Source organism: Varanus komodoensis, unplaced genomic scaffold, assembly GCF_004798865.1.
Source record: "Varanus komodoensis strain SLA01 unplaced genomic scaffold, ASM479886v1 scaffold29_1, whole genome shotgun sequence".
Classification (NCBI taxonomy): domain Eukaryota; kingdom Metazoa; phylum Chordata; class Lepidosauria; order Squamata; family Varanidae; genus Varanus; species Varanus komodoensis.
Window position 1 is genome coordinate 7,219,150 of NW_025335759.1, and position 9,266 is coordinate 7,228,415.

The following is a 9,266-nucleotide window of genomic DNA, read 5'->3' on the forward strand; positions in this document are numbered from 1 at the left end:
GAATTCTTTGCTATCACAAATCCAAGTGTGTAAATTTACACATTGCAGCATTTTGAAGGTTTGGCAAAATCTCAGCACTCCGCATACTTTTTTGGGGGGGCGGGGGTTGGAAAAGCTATGAGAACATATAGACAATTAAAACAAGCCATAGTGATATTATTTAACCATGTTTCCATTCTCAGTGTGTCTAGGCTACCATTAGCTTAAGTGCAGCTTATCATAATTGTCTATGGTGGAAATAACCTTCAAATGACTGTAGAACAGGCCACCAGTTATCTGACGGTTCTTTCCTCCTCAAACAAGCCATTTGACCAACACAAGCTGCACCTGGACAGATAAGCAGGTAGCTGCACTCAGCATGTGCCTCCGATTTAAGCCATGTTGGCTTACCTGCTCATGCAAACCAACCTATACAAGTCTAAAGAAGGAAATAAGTTTAGTGTGCAATCCTATGTAGCTTTAAATATAAATAAGTTCTACAACTCCCTGCAAATAGAGCTGGCTGGAGTCATAGCTTTTTCCTATTAAAACAAAGATAGGATCACATCCTCAGAAGCTCAGAGCCAAGTCTGGCCCTACTATAATACAATGAGGTATCTATTCCAGGAGATTGCCTAAGTATCAAGCAAGGACAGTAAACTGTTATACATTTTATTTAATATGTCACTTTGACAGCAAGAGAGGGGCAGAAGCATGTGCAAGCTCTCCTGCCAGACATTGTTCGCTGCTCCAACTTAGGTAGCAAATTTTGTTAGCTTGCCACCTATAGAGTGCTGTAGAGTGGGCTGATTCATTAGAAAGGCATGGACTATCAAAGCTGTACTAAGCTCCACAGTCTTTAAATATTCAATATGGAGTGACACCTTTTTGGTCTTAAAAGTTATAGATTCATTTCATTATTTCTATTATCAGATCAAAACTAAATTAACTTAAGAATATTACTTGTGTAATATATTTGTCCTTTACTTCAACCTTGCATTAAGCACGTGGATGCAGTTGATCACCTTCAACATCTCCATGTACTCATATTCCACCCACCACTACTGGGGCCTCTAACTTATTTTCTACTTCTCCAGAATGATTAAATACTGCGGTTTCCATAAGGAGACTTGTCATTCAAAATTACAGCAGAACTGTCCTATGACCATACCTCTTTGGAACACAGGTATGGGGAAAGAACACAAATTAATATTCAGAAATAGCAAATCAGGGAAAACACTAACCTAGAACCATTTTCCCTGCCACTACTAAGCTTTCATGGCAAAGTATTCAATCACACAATTTCTCCACCTGCATTACGAATTAAAAAAATTCCAGAAATGCACCATACTTTTTTTTTGACAGGGGCAACATATAGATCAGAGCTCTGTGTAAAATTAATTTGTGCTCAAGTTTACCAATGTAACCCTGAGCACTAGGAAGCAAACAGAACACTAGTAAAAACAGTCCAAGCCAAACAATATCCAGCTTTATTAAAGGTACTTTTCATAAAACGATCAATCAATGGTATTCAGGCAGGACATGGGCTACAATCTGCAATGTTTTACAACAAGTTCCAACTCCCTTCTCCTTGGACTACCAAAATGTAAAGTTACTATATAAAATCCAATGAAGAAGCTTCAATTTCATACTTGGAACAGGGAAAGTTTAGAGTGAGGGTGGACACTTTCACATTTAGCATGTTGTTTAACAACCGTTCACAAGCCTACCCTGACTTTTAGAGGAAAACAGAACTGCAGAATTTTTAATCTGAAGATTCACACTATAAAAAGAAATGTGGCTCATTTGTGAGCCATCCTCACTCCCTCTGTATTTGACACCAGAAGTTTGAATTCTCTGACACTGTGAGAATGCATTTGATTTATGGAAGCATAAAACAAAAATCCCCATGCCATACAGAAGAGGAGTGATAAACGCAATGTAAATGACAATGTGGATAAAAACAAACATAGGAAGTTCCGTTTTAAATTTACCTCCTCCTCAAGACACAAGCATATTAGGAATTTCAATGTTCATACCACCATTTCAGAAATCAATACAGATGAACAGTATCAGGAAATTCTCCTTCCTTGTGTCTACAAAGACCCCCTCTTCCAAAATTGAAGGGGGACTTTAAAAGCCCAGGTTCTAAGTAACAGAATCAATGACATTTGTCCCCTCTCCTCCCCCTAAAACACAACAACAAAGCGTTCTGTGTGCTAACAACATAGCTTTAAAAAAAAAGGTAAAACAAAATTCTGCATTGTTATAAAACTTGATAAAAAATAGTATTTCAAACTGTACAGTCACCAGAAGTACACGGTTATCAAAAATTCACACAATTCACTTGGCATCCCCAGCACCTTCAGCTTTCTGTGCCTGAAAGACAATGAAAGCTATTAATAGTACCATCTTGATGGGAAAAGCAGTGCAGAACGGCAGTTTCACAAAATATTTTATTGAATTGTATTTAAAATTACTATCTCAAACATCGCCAGCATCATACTACTACAATGGTAGTTTCACTCACAACAAAAAAGGAGACAGTTATAGGACATACAGCGGTCCGCATTATTTATCTTTGGTCAAACTCTGCTTCTATCTGCTTACACGGTCTGCTTGTCAATGTAAACAAAGCTACTATATTTATTAGATTCATACCCTGTTTTTTTCCTACAAAGAACTCAATGCAGCTTACATCATTCCCTTCCTCCTCCTCTCTATCTTCTCCCTACAACAACCACCCTGTGAGGTAGGTTGTGTATATGAGCTTCTGCTGCCCCCACCACCTGGCACTACAGCTTCCCCCCCTCCCCCCAGCAATGTCAAGTGGTTGAGAGCTCTAGGGGAAGGAAGAAAAGGGACTGGTTGCCACATCTGCATTTGCAGACTACAGGCAGAGACAAGGTGGGGCTGCATCATCACGGCCAGCCAGCACACTGGATGCTGCTGCTTGGGTGTCAGGTTTTCTACTAGAGTTACTGTGGGCCTATTGTTGCTACTTTAAATTGCTGTACTGTTTATTTTTATTTCAGTGCATTGTTTTTACTGTGTATTCTGTAATTGAATTTGGACATCACCCTGGGAATCCAATGGGATATAGGACAGTATTGAAATGTAATAATAATAGGTTGGATCTGTGACTGGCCCAAAGTTACTCAGCTGGCTCCATGCCCGAGTGGTGACTAGTACCCAGGTCACCCAAGTCCCAGTCTTTTAACCACTACACCACACTGGTTCTTTTTGCTATATAAATAAATAAAATATATAGTTCTTATACCTGGTCTGTTTTGGCATCTCCATTTTCTGCAGGATTGTTTCCATCCTTGCCTGCGTCAGCTTTCCCCTTCTTTCCCTTGGGTACCTTCTCACCCTTCTGTAAATCAGTAAAAATGGGTTAGCAGTTATTTCATAAATTACAAACAACTATTAACATAAAGAACTTCAAAGCATTTAAAAACATTTGATTTTAAAAGCATCCCAGGCTGAGAAACCAAAGTACATTAAAACACAATTACATAAAGTATATGCCTTACCTTTGGAGCTGCCTTTTTAGGTTTGGGTTCCGGCTTTGGAGGAGCAGGTTTCTAAAAGGAAAAATACCATTAATAATTTTGAAGTAAGATTATCTGTACATCAATTTTCTACTTAAGCACGTAATGTCAATGTTTAGCAGACAGCTCAGGGTGCAATCCTATACATGTAAGACTTTTCTGTCTAAACACATGGCCCAGGCAGGCATTTAAAGAGCTGTGTAATTTTTTCTTTTCTGTCTTAAACACATATAGGATTTCATAAGTCAAATATAAATGCAAATGCATGCTATTACTATCTGCAATTCCTTAAGCCACTAGTGCTAAAACCACTCCTAAAAGCATTCTATTGTACAACATACTTACAGCAGATAACCTTGCTGATCTTCGCTGTGGCTGTTAAAAAAAAGAAAGAAATGTCAACTAGTTAGAACCTTTTAAGGCTTATTAGAAGGATCAAAAATAAAAGCAACCAACACAAACTGAAACATTTCATGCCCAATTCACATGACCTGTATGGTTAAAATAGACCAGAGCACACACACACACATTTTGGGGTTAGATCTGGACTGTCATACTTAAAGTGACACTATGAAATCTAATTAAAGTCCCATTGATTTCAATGGATCTACTAAGTTTAGATGAATCCCATCATAAATTATGGTCTATAACTTAAGAACTCTAAGTGTTCTTACCTCATCCTTTGCTTTGGCCTTATCACCCTTGGTATCTCCTTCAGCCTACAAGGAATTGAACAAATGAAACTGATGAAAATATCTGATATCAAATTTCTACAATCCAGTTTCTTTTAACAGTTTAAATGCCACATTTATTTGAATACATAAAGAACATTATTTGACATAGTGGAAAGATGACATTGCAATTTTTCTTCTTTCCTCAAATTTAAATTTTCTCAGAATCTCACATCAATTATATAATAAACTCACAAAATATCAATACTGAATATTATCAAGCTTGGCATATTGAGGTTCTTCTCTTTTACACACACACACACACACACACACACACACACACACAAAACCACAGAGTATTTCTAGCTACATAAAGAAGGAACCAGATGAAAATAATAAGATGGAAGTGAACAGAGTAGGGGTTCTTAGAGTCTTACAGCACTATCAGAAGCATCTAAGATCATGCTATGGTAATTTCTGAAGGCTGTTGTTGAATTCAGTTAATTCTCATGTTTGTGACAATTACGAACTCAATAAAGAATATGCAATAAACATATATATCACTTCATATTTTTGATGGTTCGTATGGTTTTGAATTTCTGGGAACCCTACATCCTTTTAAAGAGAAATGAGTTTGAAAGTTGAAAGCATTGCCAGATGCCCCTTATTTTGATGCATTATTCTTTATTCCCCAACATTGCAGCATTAGGCAACATAATAGCTCCTTTTATTTCCGAACACTATGACCTCTATTGAGTCCATGTAACAGACCCAAGATCTCACTTATTTCTGGAATTCTGATCTTGCAAATTGTGGCTTTTCTGCCTACTCCTAGTGCCCCTACAGACCTATTTACTATGTGCTGTACCACATTTAGGGCCATGCTGTGCTGATTCTTTTCCAAGGGGATATCCCTAGATTCAGAACTCAGACAATTTTTCCAGGTCCATTACTAGCCTCCATCCCCTTACATAGCTAAAAAACTGAATTCAGAATGCCTCTTGTGGGTGCTGCAGGGATATGACAACCCAAGCAGGCCACAACGTGAGTGTGGCAATTGCTGTTCATTCAGGGTGCAGTGTGAAGAGAAACTTGCAGTCTTGCACTTCCTTCGCCTCGAAAGAGCAAAGATGGTCACTTTCACCCTTAGGCAGAAGGCAGGGGGAGAGAAAGATTTACTTAAGAGAGCATTCAGGGCAAAAGGCGGAGTCTCCTTAAACATCTTGGCTGCCGAATGGGAAAAATACAACTGGCAAGACTGCTGGAAGGCTCAACAGGGCTGACACCTCCCCCGGGGCTTTCGAAACAAACGCTTTTTGGGGGCGGTAACAGTACGCCTTCCCGCCCTTTTTGAATGAGTGTGTGTGTAAAGGACACAGCGCATCCCCATATAGTAGAAAGACGAGGAAGAGGAGGAGGAAGAAAGAAGGAAAAATGGAGCGCGCGCCTATTTTCCATTTCCCAGCACGCGCACGCGCACACCTCCTACCGCCAGCCACGCACGTGCGTGCGTCCTTCCAGTCTAACACCCTCCCGCCAAAATCCCGACTAAAGCGGTCCGGGTTCGATTTCTCCCCCCCCACCCCCTCCCCGCGAGCAAGTGGGCGCGTGCTCTTTCCCTATTGGTGGGGAGGGATGGGGGGAAAGAGCGCGCGCGCGCGCATACACACACACACACACACACGGACGGAGAGTGAAGTTGAGGGACAGCCAATAATTAACGGTCTCGCGCTAGCCCGCGCGCGCCCGCGCTATCTCTCCCGCTATCTCTCCCCCCGCGCGCCCTCTCCTTTGCAGAGCTTCGCAGCCCCCCACTTCCCTCATAGGCCACCAAGAATGCGCGGCGATTAACGGTCGCTCTTGTTCTGCTCCGCCCACTCCTCCTCGTCTCCACTTTTAAGTCCTGACGACGACCGTTGAGCCGTCTCACGCGCACGCGCTTCCCCCAGCCTCCTAGCCGTTAATCGCCCGAAGGGGGAGGGAAAGAGGGGTGAGGGAAACCAAAGCAGAACAAAACGAAAAACACATCCAAACGGAGTGAAGGAGGTGGGTCGGTGGAAGAAGAGAAAGGAAAGAAAATGGCGGCTGATCCGAATATCACCCCCGCATAAGCATCACTCCCTTCAACTACCGTCTCTTCCCTTTCCTTCCCCCTCGCCCGTCTCGCGTCCGGGCCTTTAAGGTTCCCTCGCCGCAGCCACGTACCTTTCTCTTGGGCATGTCAGCGGCGCGTGACAGAGAGAAAGAGAGAGGAAGAGGCTCGGTTGGAAATAAAAGCAAGGTCTCCTCTGGAAGAGGAGGAAGAAGAAACTCGGCTGGTTATGAGGGAAAGCCACACAAGCAGAAGGGGAGGCAGAACGGAAAAAAGAGGGGGGGCTCCGTTTGTTGGGCTCGCTCGTGTCGCTCGCGACCCCACTAATTTGAATCGGGTGTTTATAAAGTTTTATATAGACCCGGACGCGGCCCAACCGGTTCCAGCCGGATCCCCACCGCCCCGACCGCCCATTGGACACAGCGCATCACGTGGCCAGGGCCGGCCAAGGCGGGCGCTGCGAGGAGAGGCGAAGGGGGCGCGCGCAACTAGTCTTGTCTTCCTCCTTGCTAGCAAAAGCTGTTGCTTGCTTCTGCGATAGGGCACAGATTTGTTTTTATACACAAGAGTACATAATATGTATATGTGTGCGTGTGTATGCCCTTTCTATTTCCGATATGCAGAAAAATGTAAAAGGGAAGAATACAATAATTCATGCAGGTGTTGTTGTCCGTTACGTATATCCGTAGTGAAGGGTGGGGGGAAGCATATAGTAGGTTCTCACGCCTCCCTTACTGCACCGCCCGTCCACACACGCACACGTAAAAATAAAGGCACCTCTCCGCTTAGATCTTAAAATATGTTGCACGAGTATTATTTCGGCCGGCGAGGAGCTTTTGCCCGCTCTCGTGGCGGAGTCGGTAGGTAAGCGCCCAGGTAAGCGCGCCTAAGCTTGCCGCGAAGGTGGCCGGTGAGAAGGCAGCGCAGCGTCCCTTCCTCTCTGCAGGAGAGCGAAGGACGGGCCTCGCCGGCGCACCTGGCCAAGCTAACGGCGCGCGCTTTCCTCAGCGGCGCTAGGCAAGAAACTGCGAATGCAGAAGAGGGTTTTCCGGACAGCTTCAGCCCCCTACAAGAAATCCGGGTGCAGACTTAGGGAGAAGATGGCCTCTCCGTGCAGCTCGAAAGGAAGGTGCGGCCACTGCCTACCCGAGGACGGCCGCACGTAACCCACAGCGCCCCCTTCCTTTTCAACCTTGACGACGGGCTGGCAGGGTCTCCTCCAAGAGCAGTCAGGCTCGGGCCTCAGGTGCAGCCGCCGCCTCTCTGCGCCCCCGTTACCGGAGGGAGAAACGGAGGGCGGCTCGGTGGTGCTGCTGTTACCCAAAGCTCTCCCCTGGCGGGGGCCAGGTGAGGAGCTGTCCCCTTCAGCACCATGCCGCCCGCTGGCGCCGTCCCCTGCCACCCCAAGGTCAGAACCACCGCGGTAGGGAGCAGGCTCCACTAGGTGTGAAAGATAGCAGCGAAAACCCTGCCACCCCCGCCCCGTTTCTTCAGCAGCCAGAAGCAGCCCTGGCTTCCACATGGGCTGTAAAAAACATTTAATGATGGAGGCTCTAATTGCCTTAGGGTCCGAGGCGCCATGCTTCCGAACATTAGCTGCTTAGAGCTACACGGGGAAGGGGCAGTACCTTCCAGCTTTGCTGATGGGCTTTGCAGAGGCAGCTGGATGGCCCCAGTGGGAAGCCACCAGAAAGCTTCTGGATGGTCAGCCAACTGCCTCCAGAAACCTTCCAAGCAAGTTTCATGATTCTTCAGCCCTCTTCACCACCCAGGTGTTAGTACAGCTACCAGTGCTTTCCCAATAAGATTCAGGCTTGAAGAGCCAGCCATTTTTCTCTGAACATAGAGTTCGCCATAAGGTAGAAAGCTGCTTTATGCCAGGTTAGGCTGTTGATCTATCAAGCTCAGTATTGTCTACACCTGGAGCACACAACCTGCAGTCCTTGAAGGCCTTCAATCTGCCCCCTAGGTACTCATATCCTTTGCCACTAAATCCCTCGGCTCCCCACACCACAAACCAGTTTCCTTCTGACTGTACCATTACTATGAACAATATTGATTTCAATCTCCCTCCCATACACACATACAGATTCTTGTGCAAATCATTTTCAACTTACTGGAAAGGGCAGGCTGTACTGGGATATATGTACACATCCCTAGTCTACAATGACCAGCAGCCGTGACTGGAGATGGCAGAGACTGAATTGAGGCCCTACAGTATTCAAAGTAAGTACTCTACTCTTGAGTTGTAGCTCTTCTCTTACAGTAGTGAAATACTATAAATGCCAAGATCACAATGACTCCATTTAAAGCTACAGAAAGAACAAGGATCTTTTGAGGATCCGGTGCATAACTGAGGACACAGGCATGGCAGAGGAGACACCATACTGACCAAGCAGTTCAAAATCTTATTTTGAAACATCTCCAATGAAGAGATGAAAAGACTTGGATTTCCCCCTCTTTGCCAATAAACACTCCCAGGTGTGAAACCAGCCCCTTCCCTTCGAGCATTACAGGTGGCAGGGAAGAAGGTCATCATTTAAAATGGGCTTTAGGAGATACTGGTAACTCCAGCAGGGAGATGGTAACTCCAACGGTGGGCAGGAGCTGGATTCAGGGAGTAAACAGCTCTTTTGCACAAAACGTCCATGGCTTCCAGTCTGTTTATGGGAACACATCAGACTACTGGTTATGACTAATAAAGTTCTATATGATGGCAGTCTTTTGGATAACTTGGTCCTAGTTTCCAAACAATTCTGCCCAAATTCCCAGATCTGTGCGAGAGGCCCTTGTACTTCATTCTGCCACCACTGAAATAATACAGAGCTTGGTTGGCTCCTTGTATATCATCCTTTTATTTGCAAGCAAATATTTTTATTTAGATAGGCCTTTGACATTTAAGGTGCTCTCTTGCCACTGAGGAGGGGTTTAACTGGACACTTCCTGGCTTTTCCCCCACTGCTACCTTCA

The 9,266-nt window shown here is 44.6% G+C and overlaps 1 protein-coding gene across 1 annotated transcript; it reads right to left on the reverse strand.

Annotated features, from left to right (window-relative positions):
* Positions 1–1,446: 1,446 nt before the first annotated feature.
* On the reverse strand, positions 1,447–6,659 carry HMGN2 (high mobility group nucleosomal binding domain 2). Its single transcript, XM_044435190.1, has 6 exons — positions 6,410–6,659; positions 4,208–4,252; positions 3,879–3,908; positions 3,516–3,566; positions 3,260–3,355; positions 1,447–2,358 (listed from the first exon to the last, which is right to left on the reverse strand). The coding sequence occupies exons 1-6, from the start codon at positions 6,422–6,424 to the stop codon at positions 2,323–2,325; spliced, it is 273 nt and encodes a 90-aa protein (XP_044291125.1). The 5' UTR covers positions 6,425–6,659; the 3' UTR covers positions 1,447–2,322.
* Between the last annotated feature and the right edge of the window lie 2,607 nt (positions 6,660–9,266).